Raw genomic sequence first — 26,848 nt, 5'->3', positions numbered from 1 at the left:
AAAGGAAATAGGTTAGATTTTGAAAGCATTTCTCAAACAAACAAGTTAAATGGAAAAAGTACTTTTAATTGAAATTAATTGGTATATAAAGAAAAAAGTTTCGAAATAATAAAATGTGAATTCTATATAAAAAAAAAAAGTTTATGCACTATATATGGGTCCAACTTTAAAATCAGGTCAAAGCTTTTTTGCATCAAATTATCTCAAAAAAATAGTGTTTCATTCTTTGAGTTTTTACAAAGTTTGAACTACCCTTTGTTTTTATTTTTATCTCTACGAAAATTACTACAACTACAAAAATATTTTGCTATCAAAAATTCTATTTCTTTAATTAAAAGCTATATAAACATACTTAAAATAAGAAAATTAACAGACTTAAAAAAACCATACTTATTTTTAAGAGAGAAAAAAGAAGGTTTTATAAATTAGTAGAAGAATTAAACTTCGGAATAAAGTTTAAAAAACATTTTTTATTTAGCCACGAGTGGTAAACTGCTTAAGGTAAAAAAGACACATTAAGATTACATTAAATTAGAAAAATTACTACGTAAAAGAGTTTATGAAGTTATTCATTTTTCTTAGGCACACACATTTTTTTTTCTTTTATTTCTACCATATTTTTTTCTTAATAAACATTTTTTGGTAGAATAAAATTTTTACAAAACTAAAAAAAATAAATACTATTGCCTAAAATAATCAATCTGATAAATTATTTTCAAACAGACTGAGAAATTTTTTATTAAAAATTTACCAAGATTCTCAAATATAAATCAATTATAAAACATATCAAACGAAGTCGCTAAACAAAAGTACCTAAAATTGACTAAATAAAATACTAAATATGACGTATAAAGCGCAAAATAAATTAAACTAGTTCTGCAACAACTGCGTCTTTAATTTGCCCTTCATCCCCCGTTTTTCCGTCTGCAAGGTTGTTTTGCAGCTTTTCTGTAATATGTTTCACTTTCCTGCAGTTCTTGCAATATTCACTTTTAAGTCCGGCAGGGTTTTTGCAACTCAGGCACTTTACATAGGTCTGCCTGTTTTCCTTTCGTTTTTCTTTAAACTCCATCAACATTTTGAACTTCTCACTTTCTCCAAGCTGGCTCACGTCGGGCGCATGCTTTCGTTTGAGCAACTTTTTCATTTGATTTTTACTGAGCTTGCGAGAAGAATCAACCGGTTGGTCAACATTTTCTTCTTTTTCTCGATTTTCCTTGCACGTTTCTTTCGGCTCATCTTCCTTAGGAGCCGGCGGTTTGGGCGGGCGGATGTACGGCTGGCAGATCCAGTAGGGCAGAGGGAGCTTTTCTTCCTTGTAGTCCGGATCACCGCTTTGAAGTTTCAGGCATTCCCGCTTCAGGTCTTCCATCGCTTTCCTGATTTCCACCGTTGATTTGGCATTGGCGACTTTCAAGCGAACATCTTGATGGACCTGTAAGGTTTATATTGATTGTGCTTAGAGTTTTACTGAAAATAAGCTAATCCAGGAAAGGTTCTTTTAAAAGCTCAAGACTTTTTTCGAAGCGTTTTAAATACAACATTAAAGAAAGTTTATAGATGGATAAAAATTTAAGTATAGTATTATTAAAGTTTGAAAGTAAGATTGTCGGTAAAAGAAATGATTTTTATAAGTAAATTAACAAATTTAAGTCCTAAATATATACTAGACAAAACAGTCTTTTGACACGTGTTTCAAACACAATATCATACACCGAGTTCACCTCTAACTATAAAGAATATGCAATTTTAGTTTGGTGAAAATTGAAAGCAATTTGAATTGAAAAATATTTCTTCAACTCAAATGATTTAAGCAGATATTTTAATTTAAACACTTTTTATATAAAAGTTAATCAAAATAAAACTAAAACAATTCAATAAACCAAAAAAGATCTCGAACATTCTCAACCTACTGCATAAAATAAAAACTGAAACCTGAAGGGCGTGCTGGCACATTTTGAACACGTGACCCCTCACGTAGGAAAGCGGGCAGGGGTACTTGTCCACAAAGTCCAAGTACTCCAACGTTACGTCCCACACGACCGGGTCCACTCCCGAAAACAAGCAAGGGTTCCTCAGACTTCCCTCCGCGATCATCACGCCGTCCACTCCCGTCTCTTCCATGCATCTGTGGCGTCATAATTGATTATTACTTATCTATAAATAGAAGTAATAAATTTTATTGAAACTATTTTTAAATGGAAAAACTGGTACAATAACTTATTATATAATTGTATGAAATATTAATAAAGTTATAATATTATAGTTAGTTACAAAAGACAGCATTAAAACCATAATTAAAGTATGTACATAGCTTTTCAATGGTTAAATCTGCATGAAGCTTGTATTTATGCACTAAAGAAATGTTTATATTTTGTTCACATAATATACTTTTCATCTTATTGAGTTAAAAAAAGTAGTGCTACAACATGATATCGTTACTTCCAATAATTTTTTGATTAAACTTTTTTTTTCTACATGTAGCATACTTTAATTCAGAAAGTTCGGCTAAAGAATAAATGTATCAAGTAGTAAGGTTTAAACTTTAAAAAATAATTATTAGCTCGCTTTGGTAAGAATAATAAATAAGAATTAGATTACAACTAATTTGAGATTAAAACTTTCATAACTGATAAACTATAATGAATTCTTGCTATATTTAATAATTAAAAAGTATATTATACTTCAGAAATATTAAAATGGAATGCAATTCTTACCTTTCATAATCTTGTTTGTACTGTATGTTTCCATTTGCGAATACTGGGATCTTAAGAGCTTGTTTAACAGCTTTAATGTGTTTCCAGCTGGCAATACCAGTGTTTGGTCCTCTCATTTCTTTTGTTCTACCATGAACTGTTAATAACTGACATCCAGCTCTGTTAAAATGTGATTAGTAATTGAAAAAAAGTTTTGAATATATTTTGAGTGTATAAACAATATTGACTTTGTTATAAATTTAATGATTAAACTAAAACAACTTTTGAGTTTAGCAAGGGTTTACCAATATAGCCTATATATAAAAAAATTAATCCTTAGTTTGTAAATGAAGAATATATAAAGTTATTATTTCTGGATAAAACACCTTACAAGTATATTATTAAAAGAATAATCAGTATATATAAAAATGTAAATTACTTACATTTTTTTAGTTAAAATTAATAATGAAAAATAAAACATTATTATAAGCATATCACTTCTAACTTTTCAATCATTTTAGCATATTTGACAGATTTTTCAATGTCATCAAAAACCCTTATTTTGCAAGTTACAGGGACTTTTAGCTCTTTGTGGCATTTTTCAACAATCTGCCTGATCAAATCCCAGCTGTCTTCCAGAAAAGCCCCGTAAAATCCTCGTTTTGCTATCATCTGCATTTTATGATTTATATAGTTTAATTTGAAACAAATCACGATTTTATAAATACAAGTATACAAAACATACAATCTTAAAACTAAAATTATTTAAATCAAGACAACAATTACTGTTTCTAGAAGTCTTATATTTAATTTTTTTTTTAAACTCTTTCGTGTGCTTCTTATTATTATTGTAGTGTTAAAAATACTAAAAAATTTTTGGTGGTGTAGCAAAATAATGTTAGATAAAATATCAAAACAATTAGTATAACACTTGAATGTAAAATGAGTTGCACTTAAGCTATATCATCGAAGTAGTACTCCTGTAGAGTACAATAAGAAGCAATGATAACCTATTATAGTTTATTGAAGTTTGGAAAAATTAAACTATTTAAATAACTTAATCAAATAGTATTTAAAAAGCTTCTAATTTTAACTTCTTTTTAACATATTTATTAAAACTTACAGAGTTTCTATTTAGTATTTGAAAGTTATTTTTAATGCTGAGATTTGTTTTGATACAAATTATGTCAAGTTATTTTTCAAAGCATAGTATGTGTAACAATATTTTTTGAACTTTTATTATTTGAATACCTGATAGTTTAAATAAATTAAAGACTTTTTTTTTAATTTTGTGATATATCTATAAAAAACAAGTTACGAACAGTTTGTTTTTTATAGTTAAGTAATTTTTTTGACTATATGTGTTTCAGAACAATTAAAAGTTTGTTAATAGGTTATCCGTTCGAAATATTTTAGTTAAGTTATTACAAGTGAAAACTTAAAACTCTTATTTAAACATTTTTTGCATGTAATTATTCACAAAAAAATCCTGAAAAATTAATAGACTATTTATTAAAAAAGTTGTCACTTTTTTGAAAAGTCTACAACAACACTTTACTTTATACGTTTTTTAAAACTATATTTTGGCTTAAAAAAATTACAAGCATTAAGATTTTTACAGGAAATAAAAAGTTGTCTAATACAAATATACTTAATTATTTAATTTTAAAATATACATACAAATTTATATTTTATTCACAAGCTAAAGTACTATATAACATTTGAAAAAGCTGACAATTTTTTATAAAAATATCAAAACTCAAATATATCAATTGTATTTTTTACATTGTTTTAATATCAGAGTTGCCACTGGTTTTTGAGAAACTTATTCTAGGTTTTTGAAAGTACATGTTTTTGAGTCTATTTTTAGTTTAAAGTTAAAAACTGTATTAAGTAGTATAAGTGCATTGAAAAGATACAGTAAAGCAACTTTAGCTGTGTTTTTTAATCAATTTTTTTTGATGATGACAAATTATTTAATCTCTAATATATATTTTTTCTGTCAAATCAAAATTTTACAACTTAACAAGTAAAAATCGTTTAAAATTCTAGGCTTTGTGACAACCCTGTAATAGTCAGCGTAGTAAAAATCTAACTTCATATATCTAAAAGCATTGTAGCTCTCTTAGTTTAGTACTTGTACATAATTTAAATCACAAGATAAAAAACCTGTGGGCAGCCTAGATTAATGTCAATAGCATCACAGTGATCTTCTGCCATTTTTGCAGCTTTAACAACAGTTTCAGGGTTGTTTCCACAAAACTGTATAATTAGTGGTCTATCTTCGGCACAAGAATGAAGTGCTTCAGCTCTGTTTAAGTAAAAAAAATCTGATTAAACAAAACAAGCTAGCATAAATTTAAACAAACTGTAACAATGAATTATTACTCTAATTTATTTGCATCAAAAAAACTTGAGTCAAATCAAAGAAAAAACCTTTTACAACTTTTTGAATTTAATAAAAAATACCTATAACTAGCATCGCTTGCAAACACACTAGAATGGAACATTGGGCTGTAGCAAAGTTCTGCATCATATTTTCTACTGAGCATTCTCCATGCCAATTCACTTTGATCTACCATTGGAGCAATAACTTTTGTTGCTCCATTTAGAACTTTTTCATAAAACTCATAGCCTTCTAGTTTTTTACTTGTCATGATATACAATTAATCTAAAGTATCTAAAAAACAGTTGGTTTATTTAAACTTTTAAAATTAATTATTTTATCTAATGTAAATGTTTAATATGAAAAAAAAAACACTTATATTATAAAAAGTCTACAAAACTACTAATAAATATATTAACCAATATTTATTTTATCAGTTTATTACAAACAAAACAATGTTTCACTCCTATACTTGCATATAGGAGATCCTCAGTTGTTGTAAATAGGCCTGAAAAAATTTTTGAACAAAATAAATGGAAGTAAAACAAAAATAAAATTATTGGATATAAATCTCCTTAAAGACATTTAAGTCGAGAACTTTAAATTGTTTGATTTAAAACAAGTTACATTATAAATATATTAACTAAAGTTTCATTTCAAAGAATCAAAAAACCCTTAATCAATCCGAGTTTTACCTAGTATACTTGTAAATGATAAATATATTAGTTTCAAAAAAATTCTGTGGTAAGTTCATTACAAACAAACAAGGTGCAATAAAATTTATGCTGTAATAAAGTTTTTAAGAGCTACAAGTTGAAATATTTTTCCTAGCCATAAATATGTATGTTTTTAGCTAAGAAATTAAAAAAATGTTATTAAGCATTAGATGGGGAAGTGTGTGTATTGTTATATTTTCTTATTACAAATAACTGCATTAATATATGTGATTGTTAAGGTTTATGTATTTTATCATAATATATTAATTAAGTCTTGAATCACTGGCTGAATTTTAAGAAGCTTTATTACTTGAGTAAATCATACAGTTTACATTGTAAACTAAAAGTGTTGTAAACCAGTTACTGATTAAGTTGAAAGTTTTTAGACAACAAGAATTTAAAATACTTTAACTAAATTGGTAATTGATTTATATTATAGCATTGTGATGGGTTGCCACTCTTTGAACCAAAAACGCCAGCTTTAGTGACCAAAAATTAGCCTGAGTTTGTAGGAAAGTTAAAAAGTACTAGAGCCAAAACCTGAAAAAATTAACATTTAATCATGCTAGAATAATTAAATAAATCATAATATCAATGATAACAAAAAGACATTGTTTTTAGAAAAAGAAAATTAAGAAAACTGGCCTTAAAACTATATAAACTAGCCTTAGACTTCTGAAATTAATTTTATTTTGACTAACTTTTTAAAAAAACTGCAAACAAGCCTTAAACTTTTAAATAAACTTAAAACATTTAAACTATGAGTTAACCAGAGTTGATTTGAGCTTTCATAAAAAAAAAGCTTGATTTATCTGGTAACTCTGATAGTTTTATTAAATTTTTAATAGCAATAACAAAATAACTAATTTGCTACAATTGACAACTATTGTTTGTTTTATTACTTTAAATTGCATCATTCATGATACTTTGCATAAATTTCTCAGTTTCACATGCTACTGGAGGCAAAAAAGCCAGACTGAGTAAATAAAAACTAGTATGAGTTTTTAAGAAAGAAAAAAATAATACGAAATTGATTTGATAAAAATTACTATTGATTAAGCTTACCAGAAAGCACCAAAACCATAACAATAATACTTAATATAAATATAGTTAAATTTTAGCTTTTAATTTCTGTTATAATTAGGTATTTACTATACCTATTTTATATAACTATACAACTATGACATTAAAAGAGCAAAAATAGCTAAAACTGCTAATTAAGTTTGAACACTATTGTTGAACACTAAGTTGTATTTGCTTAAAAGCTATTGATGCGTATTTAGAAATTATTATTATTCCTTGACTCAGTCAGCATGTTTGTCTTATTAATTTACATAAACTTAAAGAAGTTTTTGCACACAGTCTAGTTTTACTGACTTCATTTTTTTACTAAAAGTTATGTTTTATAAGTTGTTTTTGTTATTGATTTGGTACTTTAGGTAAGCTTGATCAATAGTAACTTTTTTTATCAATTTAATTTCATATTATTTTTCCATTTAAATTTTTAGTTATCATTGGTTTTAGGAGCATGTATTTTACTTATTAAATTTATTATTTTCATAGGTACTTTTTGACATTATACTCAATTTTTTCTATTAGCAGGGCTACTAATATTTACAACTATTATCAAAGTAATTTTTAATTTATATTTAGTTTTTTTTATTAACTTAACTATTATATTAAATTATTATTACCATTGTAACCCCTAACCTTTGCCCTCGGTCAGTAACTTATTATCATTATCATTTTTTATCTGTATTTTATTTTTCATTTCTACTATCAGCCCCTAACCCTTACCGTGGTTTGTAGCTTTTTTTCTTTTTCTTTTTTTAATTAACAACTTTTATCTATTTATTTTTCTTGTTTTTTATTAGTTATTTTTTATAAATTAGTAGTCCTGCTAATATAAAAAAATGAATTTATAGGAAGAACCCTGTTAGATTACAACAAGACTCTTGAGTATAATGTCAAAAAGTACCTCTGAAAATAAAAAAAATAATAAGTAAAATATGCGCTCTTAAAACCAATGATATCCAAATTTTCTTATAAACTCAGGCTAGTTTTTACTTACTTAGTCTGGCTTTTTTGCCTCAAAGAGTATGTGAAACAAAATATCTTTAACTTTGCTAATTGAAAATCAATTTTTATTTATTTGTACTTGAAGATGTGCACAGCAGTGAAACTTAGTTAGTTGTACCAAATAAATGTAAGAACCTGTATTCTTAATATTACTGCTCACCGTTTGTGTTTGAGCACTAAAACTATTTGTCCAGTTTGAGAATTTGATAGTCTAAGTTTACTGAAATCTTACTGAAGGGCAGTTAGAAGACAGTTCTTGTTTTCAACCAGAACCTTATTTTAGCAAAGTTACTGCACATTTAGTTATAAAATTGCACTTAAAATAAGAATTATGATATATAATTTAAATATAAAGTCAGTCCATTTAGTAATTTAATGTCATAAAAAATAAATGTAAAAATTAACACAATACTTTTTTCAAAGATCAAGTTAAAGTTTTGATAATATAAGAAAATGGTCTCCAGTAGTATGTATACAAATTTTTATAAGTATTTATGTAGTAATCTAGAAATATTAAGATTATAATTTGAAACAAACTTTTGTTATGAGGTCATAATTTCTCAACTTGTTTACTTAAAGTTTTTAGAATAAAATAATGTGTATTCAAGTTTTCATAACTCTATGTGCAGTAACTTTGCAAAAAAATAAGGTTCTTAATCAGAACTGTTTACAAATAAGAAGTCTATATAAAGTATACTGTTATTGTTAATAAAATTCAAAAGCAATATGATTAGAATATTTCACCCGAATAAATTAAAAACATAGTTTACAATATTCACTTTTTAAGAGTTTAAAATATAGTATGATGTATAATAAAAGGGCTGTTAAGTTATAATAAGCTCAATCATGAACCAACCGTCTTTTTTAATATATTTTAATTTTAGTATTTTTAATAAGTTTTTATTTTATTTTTAACACACAAAAGAAATATGAGTATAACAAAAGATATTAGATGTAAAAAGTAATAAAAGAAACAAAGACATCATGAACACCAACAACTATAGTTAATTGATAAGTCTGGAAAATACCTTTTGATTGTCAAGCTATACATAACTTGCTTGTAAACACTGTTTTAAGCTATTAAAATTGTATTTTAGTAATACGAAAAGCATTATAATTAACTGTAACTTTTTAACAATAAATTAACAAACTAATAAATTTAATTTTGTAAAATTTAAGCCCACTTTTTAAAACCTACTACTGCCATATTGATCATTAAAAACATATCTAACATGGTTACCACTCCCATCTCATCCCTTAGATTTTGATGTTACATTAATTAACACCAGAGTTCCCTAAACTCATTTTTATTTATGTCCCTTTTCAAAACACTAAAAATTATTATCTTCACTAATTACAAACACCAGCATATCTAGTGTAAGTTTTAAACCTCTTGTAAATTCTGCCTAATACCTTATTTTTTTCATTAATCACATAATATCTAACATAAGTTTCAAATTTCTAGTTAAATGCATCTTTCGACCTCTATACTATTTACGCACTTATAAAAATAGGATAACCAATTATTAAGTCAAAAAACTGTTGTGAGTGAACTTAAACTGTTCTGAGTTTTTTAAAAACTGTAGAATTTTCTTTTTACTTTTAAAAATTAATAAAAGTCAAGTTCCTCCATAAAACTGGTTATAAACTAAAAAAAATATTGCAACTAAATCAATTTGATCTCATTCAAAATCTATAAAAGAAATGTCCCAAGATTTATTAAAAAATCAATGCTGGTCAGCCTGAGTTGAAAAAAAAAATCAAAAGATCTTGAGCTGTCCTGAGATTTTAAAAAACTAAAAAATATTTTGAGTTGTCCTGAATGTGTGGCAACCATGTAAGAACCCGGAAAAATATTATAAAAAACCAGGGACCACTCAGTTACTCAGAGTTTTAATTTAAGTCCTTGTAGTAAAACATAAAGTATTTTTTAAATATTATAAATGGTAGAAAGTTTTAAGTAAAATTTATTTAGTAAGAAACACAATTAATTAAATTCTTAGTTAATTCATTATCATTTTTAAACATAGAACTACCTTAATATTTATTTTTAATTTCTATTAAAGAATATAATTTCAAAAATATGAAGTAATAAGAGCAAAATAGTTTTGGTTTGCTAAAAGCTTTTATATATACAGACAAATTAATTAGTAATAATTAGTAATGATAATCTATAATAATCAATTGTTGATAAGTATTTTTTTTTTATTAAAAATAAAATAAAAAAAATACAAAAGTTAAAAAACAATAAAAACTACAAAAACTGTATCACAACAAAGTAAGTTAAAAACTAAGATAATTCAAAATGCTGGCATAGGGTAGTAGGCTCTTTTTTAAGACTTTTTTAAAAAGATTTTTCTCTGTTGTAGTATTCTGCAATGACCATTCTTTCCAAACTGCAGCTTCTGGTTTTTGAGGAGGTTGCATGGTGTTTTGTTGCTTTGTACATGATGGACCATGAGCTAATACCACTCAATGCCCGTTAATAGTTAATATCTGCAAAAAGGTATATAAAAAGCCACAAAGCCATCAAAACATAACTTTAGAGTAAGTAGCCTACACTGGTGTACCCTTCAAGACAAGATACAACCAGCATAAATTTAGTTGAAGTCTAAAAAATCCATCCAAACAAGGTCATTGACATATATAAAGAAAAAAAAAAGAGTTCAGTAATATCTCATTGTTCACCATGTATAAAACATCATGTAATACTCCTAAAAAACCAGAAGCATGCACAATATGCAATTTGGAAAGAATGGTAGCAGAATACAACAGAAAAAAATCATTAAATCTAGAACAGAGCTCAAGGCTCTATGCCCATATTCTTAACAGTTTTATTTTTAAGCTTAGTTTATTGTGATATAATATTTTTTTGTTAAATAGTTTTTAGTGTTTTATTTGTTTTTTTGCCTTTTTGTTAGATTTTTTGTTTTAATTTAATTTTGTTTTAGTTCCTAAAATTAATCATTAATGTTTATCACTACTAACTACAACTAATAAATCCATTTTAATAAATAAAATGATTTAGCTTATTGTTTAATTAAATGTACCTGAAGATCTGCCAAGCAGTGAAACTTAGTTGTACCAAATAAACACAACTAAACACCTATATTTTCAATATACTTTATTACAAAGTAAACAAATTTCAATGGTTAAATTTCAAAAACATTAATTATTGTAAAGGAAAGAGTGAAATTAATGTTGTCCTACCTAAAATAATATAATTAATTAAATATGCCAAAACATGTGTTCACAAAACTAGTGGTTTGTTGTTAGTGAAAAAAATTTCTTTTTAAACATCAAGCCCATTTAATTATAGTTGTTTGAAAATAACTTTTTTACAAATCATTATAATTTGTATTTCAAAACCCATGAATTTAAAAAAGCAGAATTATCAAGTAAAGTTATCAAGTTACAGGTTAGAATAGTTAAAAAAAAATACATTAGTGACCATTAGGTAGATTAAGTATAAGGGATAAATTAAACTGGTATATTAAAATCAGAGATAATTTTTTATTTTATGATAATAATAATTAAGTACAATTTTGTGTTTATAAGCACTAACATTCTTTCACTTAATGTGTCATAAGTATGAAGATATTAGCATGAAATTATACATCTTTATTTTCAATTTGATACAAAAAAAAAATTAAAAAAACTACAAGCTACTTTAGTTGAACAGTTTCAAAAAATAATTATTATTAAAAATATAATCCTTTTACTTACAGACAGACCTGTTTTTTTAATATTAGTTACAAAAAAGGGTAACTCCCTTAAACTTTTTACTACAAATAATTAAAAATACCAATACCAGTAATGCGAAATTAAAAAAATAGGTTTATAGTCTATTACAAATTAAGTTTGAAAACTAAAAGTTTTCTATAAAAATACTTATACTTTAACCTTTTTCTAGAATCGTGTTAGTTTTATTTTATAAAAGATCTGTTACAGTCTTTAAACTTTGAACTGAAACAAATTTAGTTTATTGTCAGACGTTTAACTATATTGGCATAGAAAAGTATCTTTTACTTTGTTAAGTTTTAGAAAAAAAAAACATGATTAACAAACAAACTTTTTTTTACAAATGTGTGTGTGTTGAAAAATGTATATACTATATAAAAACATTAAAATAATTTTTTTGTAGTAAATATGACTTAACATGACGTGGTGTTTGACTCGATAACCGAAAGGTTTTTTCGTTCACTAGGTCCTTAGATCAAACTTTTTGAGCGCTTTTTTTATCGTCCAATAAAATATATATATAGAGCAACAAAAAGGTATTAAAATAAGTCTTCAAGAAAGAAAATAAAGTACGTGAGTTTATGAACATGATTTTATTAGTAACAAGCTTTAGTTTTAAAGTCTGTCTTTTTAAAAAGGGCTGAAGTCGTGATGTACTTCTAAGTTTTAAGATTTATTATTTTTTTATTTAAAAAATTTTAAGCTGAGATATTTTATAAACCTTCTAACTAATAAATCAATAATTCATCTCAGCTTAAAATGCTTTTGAATAAAAAATATGTAATCCTAAAACTGTATCAAGAGATTATTTGAACTAATTCAAAATTATATTTAAATAATCGCACTTATTTCGTTATTGAAGTTGTCACTAACAATTTTAAAGTAAAAATAATAGCATTCTAGAATATTAAATACAATTAATTTGTTTATTTATTTATAAAAATAGCATATTTTTCACTGTAACTTTTAAAAATCATTATTTCCTTACCGTACTGTTTTGTTATAATTTTTCTCCGCTACAGAAATTTTTTGTGGAATTTCTAAAAATTTTAAAAATTCTTTAAAAGTTATGTGTCATTGCATCTCTTAATACTTTCTATCAAATTTCGAAGTACTTTTTTGATAAAATACGGTAAGTTTTGATTAGGACCATTAGTTTTTGGTACTTTGATATTTTACTAAGTAAAATGTTTTAATTAATACTTATGTTAACATATTACTACAAATTTAAAAGGTTACCAGGTTAGGGATCTGGATTGTGATATATTTTTTAGTCTATTTTTATATCTAAACAAAAATTTATTGAATAAAAAATTGAACTCAGTATATAATAATTTAAAGTTATCACAAAGTTTTTAAAACAACAATTTATTTTTATGTAATACGGTTATCAAGTTGTTTTTTTCTGCTAGGGTTGGTTTCTATCTTTAAAGTTCTAAACTTATTAAAATTTTTACTTTCTAACTACTATTTTTTAAGAAAAATTCAGTTTTTCCTTCAAGTTGTGCGCATTCTGTACTTTTAATGTAATCTGTTATATTTTTATGCAATTTAGTTTCAAGAAGTAAAAAAAATAAATATAGAAGCTTCGTTTGTAAGTTATAAACAAGATACGGTCTTTGAAGATTATTAAATAATAAATTTTGACACTTCAATTAATAAACCACCGTGTTTTTTTAAACGATTATATATATAATTTATTTAATTGATTAAAGAAAGACTTGGTATATATTTTTTTTTATTAAGTTATTAGATAAAACTATCAGAACAAACTGAACAGACTAGAAATATTAATAAAACACAAATACACAAATTGGTTTAAAAGATGTGTATACTTTTTAGAATGAGTATATAAGTTATTTAATAATATAAGTATCCTTACTTAAAAAAAGAAACAGTAAATACTATGTCTCTAAATAAAACAAAGTTTTTAGTTTAATATGTTTTTTTTTGCTTCTGTAAGGTTTAACAGAAATTATTTGACTAAAATTATTTACTATTTATTATTTGACAGAAAAATAACTTAAAGTGGTTTTTGTTAAAATTGAAAACTAACTTTTCAAATTCAACAACAACGTAAACAAGTTATAAAATGTATAAATACTTAAGCTTAAACTTGTTTTACCTGTGAGTAAACTTTAAACTCTTAATCATCTAACAACAAGCTCCCGACAGAGTGACACAATGTTTTAATTTTTTTTAAATACACCTCACGGCTAACAATGATATTTTCTTTATCTGTGAAAAATAACTGTATGTTTATTATTTACAAAGTACAATTTTTTATCATACAGCTCTTTTCATATTCAAATAAACAATTAGTTCATCGGTCTTTTTATTAATTAGATAATAACATAAATTATAATTAAAAATGCACATAAATTAAATTATATTTTTATGAATTGTTATGTTATGAGTCAAAAAGTTTTAAAATAGACAGACTACTTAAAATATTCCTAACTTTTGCCAATTTGCTTATCATTCTCAACAAATCTGTAAAATCGCCAAAAAGGCTGAAAGTGAATATCAAAAAGAAAAATATTTTTTTATTTAAAGAATTAAAACAAGTTAAAAATTGATATTAAATTAAAATAGTATAAATATCACTAAAATTCAGTAACAGAAAAACAAATAAATAAAGACTTTTATAATATTTATCTCATCTAAATTAGCTACCGATTTCTTCATTTTTATATTTATAATATTAATTACTTTTATTTTCCTACGCCTCCCCCCTGACAGAATATTAATTTTATTTTATTTTTTTTGTACAACAATTTTTTAAGTCTTAAATTATTGATTTTTATATCAGTCAAATGAGTTTAAACTTTTAATGAGTTCTTATAATTTTAACTATGTTTGATGTTTTGTTTATGTTTATTTTTTGTTGAATATAAATGTTTTCATTTTCATTATTCTCATTGTGTGTCCTGTTTAAGTGGCTCAGGTTTTGATGCCTGAGTCCATCATTTTAAATAAACAATATTATAAAAATATAACAAGAATGTCACTTGCTAAATTTATGAGTATCTTTTTAGTAACAGTTGTTTTCATACTTTATTAATCTTTTTTAGGACTAAAATAATTTTGAGCTGTATTAAGTAGTTTAGAATTAAAGTTAAAGTAAAAACAAAATGATGTTTTGTTTTATAATCCATAAATAATTTAGAACAATTTATAGCTTTACCATTAAAGTTTCTATCATATGTTACTTCAAAAATAGTCTAAAAGTCTAGTAAACGATAAAAAAACTATCTTCGATTTTGTTATATAAGCAAGAACTTTGAAACTTTAAAAGTTAGTTTAAACTAAGTCTACTGAAAAAAATAAAAAAATAAAAAGTAATTTTCAACAAAAAGTAAAGAGGTAATGAAAAAACTTTTGAAACTTGATTTTCCTATAGTTATCAGTTAAGAAAAAGTGTTGTATATTAAATGTTGTAAAAGTGTAAAATGAAACAATCTTGTAAAACTTAGATATGTTATTGGTTTGCTATGTGAAAAAAAAAAAACGAAACCAACGCTTATAAGAATAGTCCAAAGAAATGTTTTATGAGAAAACCTCTCGTCTCAGCATAGTTGCCCTATTTGCTTTAAAAATATCGCCACAAAATTACTTGAATAAAACATTCAAGCCAAAACAAACAAACACTTAATTATTTGTTATAGTTTTTATATATGTGAGAATTCTCAGATTCTTGCAAATATGCGTCTAAGTCATCGACCTACACACCACTTAACTACTTTAACATTTTTAAACAATTAAAAAATGTTTTTAAAACAAAAACTTAAATTTCAAAGAGAGATACAAACATGCAACTAAAAAAAAAAAACAGATAAAAAGCTACAATTAACTTTCTATGATGAGTAGCGGTGTTTAATGGTAGATAAAAAATTGCTTCAAATATACAAACTTTGACAAAGTAAAACATTTCGGGCTAACAAACAAAATAGTTTACTAAAAACCTGTTCTGCAAAAAAAATAAGATACAAAATTAATACAGATCTAGACTGAACCAAACCGAGTTTATATGATAATTAGTTACTAGTTTTCAAAGATAAAGTAGTTGCAAGCATTCTCATAAAACGTATGAAGTTAATGTCGCATGATAATTGTTAATATTTATAATATTTATTTCATAAAATGTCTCTTTGTTTAACCTTAAAAGTAATAAGTATACAATACAAAGTACTAATATTTATTAAGGTTGAGCACAAAACTAACTAGGAAATATTATTACGCTGAAAAAATACCCAATGAGAGGTATAGTTCCTAATCTCTGTAGTTTTTAAAAGTCTGACTTCAAGTCATAATAATAGTAAAACAGTAATTAGAAGTAAATTTATTAAATTATGATTAAATAATAAAAAAAAGTTACAGAGTTAAAAATCAAAAAGTTTATTAACTGATTAACACAATAACCGCTAAAAGGATTAATGAAAAAAGTAATATACAGCTTTTTAGCGCAGTTTTTCTGAAAAAGCGTGGATTTTTACATATACGCAGCAGTCTGCGTGAAAATTAATTTCTTGTGAAGTTAAACTTTACCATTTATTCTGAACTTTACTAAAACATAAGTATCTTTTCATCTTATGTTTTTCTTTTTTAATTTCCGTCCTATTATGTATCAAGCAACATAAATTACTCATATATTTAAAGTAAATGTATTAAAAACTTCGTAACCTGCCACCTAGGTACGCACTTTGAACACAGCGCAAAAGTGGGTACCCAACTGGCAGTACGTACCTAAAAAATGTTATTATTTAATTGACTACATTAATCTTAAAGCAAATATGTTAAAAGCCACTCATGTTTAAAAATGACTATTAAAGCAAAATATCCAAAAACAAAAAGTTTCATCACAAAACAAAACAGATTTCCAAAAAGAATATAAAAGTATAAAGTATTTATTTATATGTGTTTATTTAATCCACATGGTATTTTAATCTATCTTGTATTTCATTGTACCTTTAAAATTTACATAGTACATATACTTTTTTACTAACTTAAACAAAATGAAAATTTATAAAATTATTGATCATAGTTTTTGAAAATTATATTTATTCAAAAGAGCTAGTTTAGGCTTTTAAAATTTAATTTCTGCTTACTTATTATTTAGCATTTTAAAATTTTTTTATAAACTTTTTGCGTTTATGTTGCAATCATGAAGTATGTAAATGTCAATTGTACTTTTCATTATTTTTTTATATAAAATTTATTAGAATCTTGTACGCTTTTTACGTTTATGTTTTAATCATTAATAGTGTAAATGTTAGTTGCACTGTTCAACTTTTTTCGTTTGTTTAAACTTTATATAACTTTATAAGTAATTTTTATACCTATGTTTAAATTTTAGATTATGGGGTAAACAAATTTAACACTCTTTCTTCGAATAAACTGTTAGTATGTTTGTTTTAAAAAATTGATTGGATATACAATTTCTAAGTTGATAATTTTTTTCTGATTCTTTTAGTTTTAGTTTACTTGAATTTAATACAGTATAACTTATTTTAAATTTAATAATTTTGTATTATTTCTTACAATTTCAAAGTTTGATATTTTAATTTTAAAGTAAAAAAAAAGATTGCATTTTGAACACAGCATTTTTTGGCTAAAAAGTGCGTACCATATCGGCAGCTGGTACCGGCACATACTGTACTTAATATAATGTTTAAAGGTAGTTTTTTTATTTACTGATTGCATTTTAACAGCCAGCAAAAAACTTGGGAGCTGATGGCTTTGCAAGTTAGTTTTGAAGTTACACAAACATTTTGGGAATTAAATTTGTGGTAGCATCCAAGTAATTACTTTAGTCGTTAATAGAGTTGTAAAAGTAAAAATAATTATCAACAAGTTTAACTTACATGTATAAAAAAGCTTGTTTAGATCAAACCTTATATACATATCTTGAGCTTAATCATGCATTATTAAATTATTTTCTCACACTTAGTAATTTCTAACTTATTTGCGGTAAACTGTAATACTTTGACACAAATGTATAAACAACTAATTCAAGTATTTACTTTTTAAATTGCTTAAATCAACTATTGTTTTATTATATATTTCAGTATGTTTTATTCTAAAGACCTTTAATAAATATATAATTTTAGTATCTATATTTTTTTTCACTTTCATGCTTTTAGTTGTCGCAAATAACTGACGTTATAAACTGAATCATTACAAAATCTAATTGTGTTTATTTTCTTCGCTAAAACATTTAAAAATAAATTTAAAATTGGTTTACCATACAAATTTTATTCATCATCTCTTTATTGAGATTAAATAAAAAAATATAAATAAGAGCTGAGAGAAACATTTAAAAATAATTTGATAATGCTACATAAGGGGTCGGCAGGTCTTTGGTGGTCGTGGACCAAATCTCGAAAATAAAAATATTTGCAGACATCTATTGTAGATTTTAGTTTTTACACTTCATAACAGACTCGAAACTACTAGTTTTGTGAAAATTTCTCGCAAAGTATTTTTTTTACCTCTTCTTTTCAAGTCTCAAAATATCTAAAGTAAGTTACAAAATCTTCTTTTGGCCAAATTTGCATGTTCGTGGACCGCAGTTTTTACTTTAATGGGCCGCTGTTTGCCGACCCTTGGACCTTAAAGACAATTAAAGTTCTTATAGATATTATTTAATAACCACATGTTAAAAAGTTACTGAACATAAAAATGTACCCGAACATCTATTAATGAGGTTATAATATAAAAAATTAATTTGAAAAAAAAGAAAAAATCCCTAATCATGAAAAACTGCTATATTTTTGTAATTTTTAAAATTTATTTTAGGATAACTCAAAACTTAATTAAGTTTAAATTAAAAAAAAAATCGTTAAAGTCTAAATACCAAAAACTAAAGATAATTGAAAATATTTTTTTTTACAGAATATAGTTTTTGAAAACTCAGAATTACAGAGTTTGAAATTTCTTAATTTAAATTGTCAGAATTTAAATTATCGTGCACACATTGCAGAATAATATATTTCTATTACTTTGTTTGTAAAAAATATTTTTTTATTAAGTCTAAAGTAAGTTTAATTTAATTAACCTACATTTTATATTTATCGATTTGTATTACATTTATTAGAGTATCTCAATCTAAAAAAAAAGTGAAGGTTGCTTGTCAAACAATATACTTTATTAAAAAAAAAAAGAAGTAGCTTCAATTGTAAAAATTTCATAAAAACTCTATATTAAGAAAAATTATAAAGTTTCAAAAGTAAAAACAACAAAGTATATACAAACTTTTCAAACTTTTAGTTATAAAATTTGCTTAAAATGAGTCAATAATTAAACTTTCCAAACATATTTAAGTTTTCACACCTTATTTTTTTTTATATTACAGTAAACTGTAAGCTGAAAAATTTATTGCTAAAAAAATATAAATTTTGTATGAATCTTTTTTACTTGTTGTTTATAAATTTTTCAAAAAATGTATCACAAATGTCAGAAATATTCAAATATGCGTTATTATAATATACTCTATTATTAGTTTGTACAACACTTTTAGTTTGAAAAACTTTAATAATTTTAGATATATAAGTTTTAACTGTTTAATTTTAGCTTAAATAAAAGAAAAATTTAAATAACCAAAAGAACTACAAAAAAAAGGCAATATATTTTTAGAAGTTATTTCCACAACAAGTTGTATTAAAGTTGTTCATTGTGAAAAATAAGTACGTTGAAAACAAAGTTTGTCTTACAAAATATTCAAACAACAAAGACTTTTAATTTAAAACACCTGTTGTACTAACAAAGTCCAACTCGAAAAAAAAAAACATAATTGTTTATTATCATGCATTTTTATCTTTCCACAAAGTTTTTAAAAAACTATTTTAAGTTTTTAGTAGAACTTTTTCATACGATAAAATGTTTAATTAGATATTTTCAACTAAGAGTTTGATTATGAAATTTATATGCTAAATAACAATATATTTTTAAAAACTATCAAAATACAGTATTCTCAATCATTTTTATTTTGCACCGTTTTAAAAAAATAAATGTAAAACTTATGTTGGCAGTGACTAGATATTTTTAATTGAAAATAATAGTTAACTGAATATTCTCAGATAAAAATCGATAGTTTTTAATACTTTTAGTTTATTTTATGATATATGTAACTTTAAATGAGTAGAGAAATTATTTTATTAATAATTGTTATACTTTAATGCCGCTGTAGTTTATGAAGCTTTTCAATCCTAGTTTTAATGTAAACCATAAACAATAAACAAGTTTAAATAATACAATTCTTTGGGATTTCTAAAGACTAAGTAAAATAACTAAACACGACGTAAAAAATAAAGTATAAGGTTTTGTTAAATGGTTTAATACTTTAATTTCATTTATTATATTTTGTTAATCTAAGCTTATTCTTATTGGAAAATTTATTAATTCTGAGTTTTTTAAGAAATATTCTATAGTAAGATTTTAAAATTTTTTTTTAACATCTGTATTTGTTAAGTTAAATTAAATTGAAAATATTATCTTACATACATGTTTTCAAAAAAATATATTTAAAAATTTGCAGCATGCTTAAAAAAGTTTGTGTGAAAGCTAATTGTAAAAGTTTGCTCATTGTCATTGTCAACAACTTTTTAATGTTTTCAATTGAATAGTTTCATAAAATTTTTTTTAACATTCAACGTTTATAAAGTTTATAGTATAAATGTACAATTACTAGTTAAAAAAATTGAAACTAAGTTATGTATCATACAAAAAACTATAAAATGTTGTTGAAACTATAAATTTTACAATTTGTTGTTGTTATTTGTGTTAATTAATTTTAATTATTTAGTAGTGTTTGGTAAAAGTTTATGATAAAAAAGATGTATGTTTAGAGTTTACAATTAATCTACTTATGATAAACCGTATAAGGTATTTATAAAATACAGGAATTAGTCTTAAGTTTCTCATTTTTGGTAGAAATTTGTAACATCAGGCTTCATTACTTAAAGCTTAATAAACATTTTAGTCCTAATACGTGAATAAATGTTTCTTAAAATATCACAAATTTTCGTAAAATTTTCTGCGGAAAAAAAATTCTAGTTTAACATACTAAAATTGTCAAAAAAAAATTAAAATAAAAACATGGTTTATAACATCGAGTATCTAAAACCACAAAACTCTATTAATAAATTTGTACTAAAAAATTTTCTATCGTGAGTTACATTTAAAATTTAACAGAACTTTTAAGCTTTAAATGATCTCTCTGAAAAATATTCATGCCAAAAAAACTTGAAACGAAAAAATTATTTTGAAAAAACTAAGGAATTCATATTCATCAAACTTTGTAAATAATTTTTAAATATTAAATTAAGATTAAAAAACCGTTTAACCAAAATTTCAGAAAATAAAACTTGATTACTAAACTAAAATATAATTGTATATAAAAATACTATTTATCTAAACGTAATTTAATTTTACTTTGTTTAGAAAAATTATCAATGCTAACACTGAATCTGCGATAAACAAATACTACGTGTTTCAAATATTTTAAACTTTCGAAGAATGCGAAAATTTTAAATTAATGTTATAAAAATACTTATAGCAAGCTTTAAAATATAAATACGTTGATAATCGTAAGTTATCTTAATTAGCATAGATACTTTAATCATTAATATTAAACAAAAAAGTTCATAAAAGTATTAAATTACATCAAATATTTAAAATCTAAAAATGTGTTTTTATTATAAACTTATACTTGTTATTGATGTTTATAAATTGTTCGAAATTTTTCACATGACGCATAGATTAAATTAGCCTAATATAAGTTATCTTGTTTTTACTAAACTTCTTAAAAGTAGTAGTTAAAAGGTACTTTTAAATCTTGTTAGCATTAAAGTCTAAACAAATCAAAGTAATTTGTAAGTGAAGAAAAGCATTATCTAAGCAAATAATATAAATAGAAATAAAGTTACAAGGCAGTTGTTTGATTATATATGTCAAACCATTAATAAATACTTATGTGTAAAATTTATAAATTTATAACTTTAATAAATTAAATATCCGGTTTGTTTTATTTTGCTTAAAATTTATTAAAATTCCATAGATCTCAGTTCGATTTTGTATGAAGTATATATACAAATGAAATTTTTATCGGTAAGAATGCACTTGCTTTGTATTCATATATATACCTTATGTTTTAATCAAATCATTGTAGCTCTTTAGTCTTTACTTTGTAAAAAGTACGATAACTATCTGCTTAGATTCTATTAAGTTATGTATTGATTGATTTAACCATCTTTAATATTAAATTTATTTACGCAAAATGAAAATGAAACTAAACTTGTTGTCTTGTTTAACAAAATACTTATATGTAAAACAAAGCTCACGAACTTTTAAACAAAAAACCTAAATATATTTGTGACTTTATGTTTTGTTTTTCATTACAAGAACGTGATTATATTTAGATTATATTTAGAACTTTGTAACTGTTTTACTGTACACTAAGAAATTAAATAATAAGGTTATACCAGATGTCTTTATGTTAATATTACTTTTTTAGGTATTCCTTTAGAATTTAAGTAGTTACGCCAGTATGTTTATAATAATAAAAGTTTTGAAGTATATAAAAAACATTAGTCTTCGATGGCATGTTTTGACAGTTTAGGTCAAAAATTAAAAAACTTAAAACCGTTTCAGTTCAAATTAAAAGATTTTTTTGCGATGTTCCAACACATTTCAATAAACTTTAAAATTTTGTCACGCGATATGTTTTTAAATTCAAGGAAATACCAATTACAACTGTTAATAATTAAACGTACTGTTGTGCAAGTATACTATTTTACAACAAAATGTTTAAAATTTACTTTATGGAAACTTTTAATTTTATTCAATTTAAACTACACATTGTGTATATAAAAACTAAAAAAAAAAAAAAAATATATATGATATTTAAGTAAAAACTAATTTTGCTAAACTTTTAAAATAAACTGAGTATTAACTTTTATACTTAATTATTTGTTTTATTCAGTAAATTCAAGAATATACTTGAAGTTGTTTACAAAAGGTTTATGAAAGCATGTTTTATATTTAAAATTTTGTTTTAAGTAGTTGCTTTATAAAGTAAGTTTGAATTGAGAAAACTTTTTTTTAAATAAGTGCATAACTTTTCAAAAAGAGTATCTTTTTTAACGGTATGAGCATTAATATCTTTTTATATAATAACGATAGTCTTTTTTAGTACTATTAATGGTTAGAAATATCTTATTTAAATAAAGCTTTGTATCTAAGTTAAGTATATTAAAACTATATTACTTATCAATTTTCTTTAAAGGTTTTAGTTTAATTCAAATAAAAATGCTATAAGATTTTAATTATAAAACACCTTAATAAGTAGTGTTTGTTAGCATATTTTTTTTATTAGTTGGACAATAACAAAAAAAAAAAATTTTAACGTTTTGAAAGATTGAAAATAAGTTAGCTTTAATAGCATTCTTATATAAGTAGCTGAGTATTAAAATAACATTGCAATTATTAAAGGAAGTTCTAACTGTACACAAAGTTTTGTAGATTTTTCATTTATGATGCCATCAAAAAATTCTATTCATTGTTTACAATGGTCTATTGTTAAGACTTTGCCATCGGAATTTAATTATTGTCAGCAATACTTCGTCAGCAATATTTTTTTTGTTTAGTATAGACTATTTTAAAGTTAAAGCCTACTTTTTCAAAAATTCAATTGAATTGCTTTTTGACAAAAAAAAAAACAGTTTAACTTTAAATCTTTGAATATTTTTAAAAATGTTTAAAAAACGACTTACAAGTTTTTATCAAAATTTTATTTCAATTTTTAATTCAAAGAAGGAATTTTAAAACTATATAAAATTTAAATACATAAAAATAAGAACTTTTTTATTTACGCTGACTTAAAAATAAACAAAAAAAGCATAAGAATGATATATTTATACATAACTGTTAACTTTCTGATACTTTCCTATTAAAAAGATTTACTTTTGTCAATTTAACTACAAAATTTGTATATCTCGGAAAAAAAAAACAATGTTTTTATACAAAATTGAAGAAGTTATGATTAAAAGTAAAATTGATTATTAAAAATAGTAAAATATTTAAACAGTATGATTTGTAATTTTTTTAACATATTTTTTAAAACTTTTAAAGACTAATAAACTTGATTTTTTTTTGTTTTAAACTTTATCTTTTTTTAAAAACGACTGTAAAATGTTGCTAATATACTATAGAATTAAAAATATAGTTAACTTATAATTTTATTTTCTACAAGCTGTATTAAGAAGAGTTATGTTCAATTAGTTAATGATATTTTTATTTATAAATTTCAATTGTAATCAAGAATAAAATAGTAAAATTAGAGTGGTTTTCTCTCTGAAACAAGATTTCAAACAAATTGTATTATTTTGTACAGCTATAAAAGTTTAAAACAAAAATACTTTATTCTAAAATTAAATTCCATGTATTAGATTTAGAAAAGGGTCATTTTTGCATTTCCCATTTTTTCTAAAACACGAACAGTACCAAGAACATTTTCCGTCTGAAAAAAGAATTATATGTGAATAACTAAAACATAAAATATAAAATATAAAACTTACAATTCTTACATCCGTTGTCATCATTAACAATCATACAAAAATAGAGAAAACATTTATGTCCGGAAAAGAATCTTGAACACTTTTCAACTGTTGACTAAAACATAAAATGTGTTAAAATGAGCTACTATTAAGATAAACTATAATGATTTGCGAGTATAAAAATATAGTCTTACTCTTTTATTTTTTCTATGAGATAATTTTTTGTTAGCTGTAACTTTATAATGTTGTTTTCCACAGTTGATTTTAAGTAACTCTTTTGTGCATTGGAATCCAAAATTCCGTTCAAGTTTGTCTAAACACATTTGTTGATGCTGTTTGTTAGTTTTATGTTTATTTTTATTTCACTTTAACATGTATCGAATTGCTCAAAATTCATAAAAATAAGATTAAGAATACTATTTATAAAAAAGGAACATACGTGCTACTTGTTGTGGTTCACTTTTAATTGATTATAGAGTTGTAAATTAAGCATACAATCTTACTTTTTTTCTTGAATTGAAAGAAAAATGTATACCGTTATAATATTAATGTTTTTGACTTAGACTGATAAAAATAAAAATTGTGTTAAATTTTAAACAATAAAACTTTAAATAATAAAATTAATTTTCAATAACTTTAAAACAATAACAGCTTACTATTTTGCAGATTTGCTTGTTATCTTCACTAACACCTACAAAATTTTACAATATAAATGAAAATAGTTAATCAGGTTTTGTTAACACAATATGTAGAAACTTAATAGAAAAAACTAACCAATTTTAACTTGACACTTTGTGCTCACAAAAAAGATAGTGAAAAAGAGTATCAAACAAAAATTCATTTTAGATAAATGTTTAGAAAGTACTAAATAAAAAATTTGAACATTTAAAGATTTAGATTAGTAAAAAGTAAGAAAATAAAAATATTCTTATTGAATATTATCAAAGTTTATAAATTTTTGCCTTTTATTTACAAAATTTAAGTTAAAAAGAGGTTGAGAAAAAATAAAATCGTTATATACTCTGCAAACAATTAGCTTCTTTTATACGAGGCAAAATTAAGTTCGAGAGACTTTAATTTTTTCTTACAATCTATCAAAAACCTTCCAATTATACTTTTCTTATCTCTTGTTGTGTCTTTACAATGTTTAGTATTTAAATGATGATTCATTAACAAATATTAAATTTTTAAATCACAGTTCTTCAAACGATAGTTTTAGTTTTACGAGTAATAAAATACAAAATGTCTAAATATTTTCTTCTATTTTACTTATACTTTAGAAATAGATAAATTAATAAATACAAACTTTTAAAATATATTTCTTAAATAATACAAGTATAATTCTGTAAAATAAAACATCAAAAAATACAGCGATTTTATTGATTTTGAAACGAACAAAAAATTTAAATCACTCATTTTTTGTAACATCTTTGAATATAAAAATTTCGATTAAAACACTAATGATAGCTTTTAATACCACAATTTTTTTTAAAATTAGTTTTGTGCGATGAAATATTGCAAAACTCACTTATTGACAACTAAAATATTTAAACAGTTTATAATTGAAACTGTGTATACCAATTAACTTTAATGATTGGTGTCTTGAGTTCCTAACACTTTATTAAAATGCTCGAATAAGAATTACAAAGTGATAGTATAGTTTTCAAAATAACTTAACTAAATCAGTTTATTAGATATATATTTTTTTTTCGGTAGAAATTAGTTATTTTTAAGGTAGCACGTTAGTTTTTGTTTTTATAAATTACTAAGACTTAGTTTTTTAAGAAAATAAGTCTAGACTCTCGAGTATATACTGCAGCTATTTGGCTTCAATTTTATTACACAAGTACTTAAGTTATACAAAATTAGTATTGTTTCTGACATTGGTTTTAATATGATTTTTTTTTGATGCAATGCAACTCATAAACAAAGTTTTAGCTTAAAATTCTAAATATTAGCAAAAAAAAAGTTTTTTGAGCCGAGACTAACCAGATAAAAACTTTGTAAAACTAAAGCAAAAATATAGAGGTGATTAACACAGTTACATGACAATTCAAATTCAGAAAATTCTAATTTTTTGAAAAATTTTAAAGGGACCATATCTCGAAAAGTTATATGTATTAAAAGACCTCTTGTAAGTCTAAGAAATAAGATTATGATGGTAAAAAACAATTTACTTAAGTACAAATTAAAGCAGAAAACTATTGTTTTCTGAAATTTATTACATTTTAGTAAGTTTTTAAATTTATTTTAGCCATATCTCAAAAAAAAAGAGTTTAAACTTTCAAAAACTAAAAAAATATCTTGTAGGTTTAAATAAAAACGTTATGATGATGAAACAATAAGATTTTTAATATAAAAAAAAACAAAATTAACAACAACACAGAATTAACAAAAGTTAGAGTTGTCGAAACTTTACTTGTCAAAATATGAATGTTTTTGCACCCGATTAACACATATTGAAATATATACGTAAAGGAACAACTATGTTATAAATGAAAGATTTTATTTATCACGTAGTCATCGAAAAAAACAGTGTTGCCTAAAAATAAAAACTTAATTTTTTTATAACGAAGTTTAAAGGTCAACCAGCTGGCTAGACATACTAAAAAATATCATTTGCTTTCTTCTGTTACTTAAAATCTTACTTAAAATATAATGATATGTAGTTGAAGC

General features: G+C 23.7%; 2 protein-coding genes across 2 annotated transcripts; both read right to left on the bottom strand.

Annotated features, from left to right (window-relative positions):
• Positions 1-434: 434 nt before the first annotated feature.
• Positions 435-5,367, bottom strand: LOC145849939 (tRNA-dihydrouridine(16/17) synthase [NAD(P)(+)]-like). The gene is made up of 6 exons (XM_082955060.1): positions 5,166-5,367; positions 4,866-5,007; positions 3,202-3,368; positions 2,718-2,876; positions 1,936-2,128; positions 435-1,435 (listed from the first exon to the last, which is right to left on the bottom strand). The coding sequence occupies exons 1-6, from the start codon at positions 5,351-5,353 to the stop codon at positions 866-868; spliced, it is 1,419 nt and encodes a 472-aa protein (XP_082811186.1). The 5' UTR covers positions 5,354-5,367; the 3' UTR covers positions 435-865.
• An 18,448-nt stretch (positions 5,368-23,815) lies between these two features.
• LOC145830010 (uncharacterized) lies at positions 23,816-25,032 on the bottom strand. Its single transcript, XM_082937900.1, has 5 exons — positions 24,947-25,032; positions 24,829-24,863; positions 24,367-24,504; positions 24,194-24,287; positions 23,816-24,135 (listed from the first exon to the last, which is right to left on the bottom strand). Exons 1-5 carry the CDS (start codon positions 25,011-25,013, stop codon positions 24,047-24,049), a joined length of 423 nt encoding a protein of 140 aa, XP_082794026.1. The 5' UTR covers positions 25,014-25,032; the 3' UTR covers positions 23,816-24,046.
• Positions 25,033-26,848: the final 1,816 nt, after the last annotated feature.

The sequence above is a fragment of the Thalia democratica genome, chromosome 2, assembly GCF_965202585.1.
Source record: "Thalia democratica chromosome 2, ktThaDemo2.hap1.1, whole genome shotgun sequence".
NCBI lineage: Eukaryota > Metazoa > Chordata > Thaliacea > Salpida > Salpidae > Thalia > Thalia democratica.
Note: the sequence above shows the minus strand (reverse complement) of the source record. Positions and strands in the feature narration are given on the sequence as shown.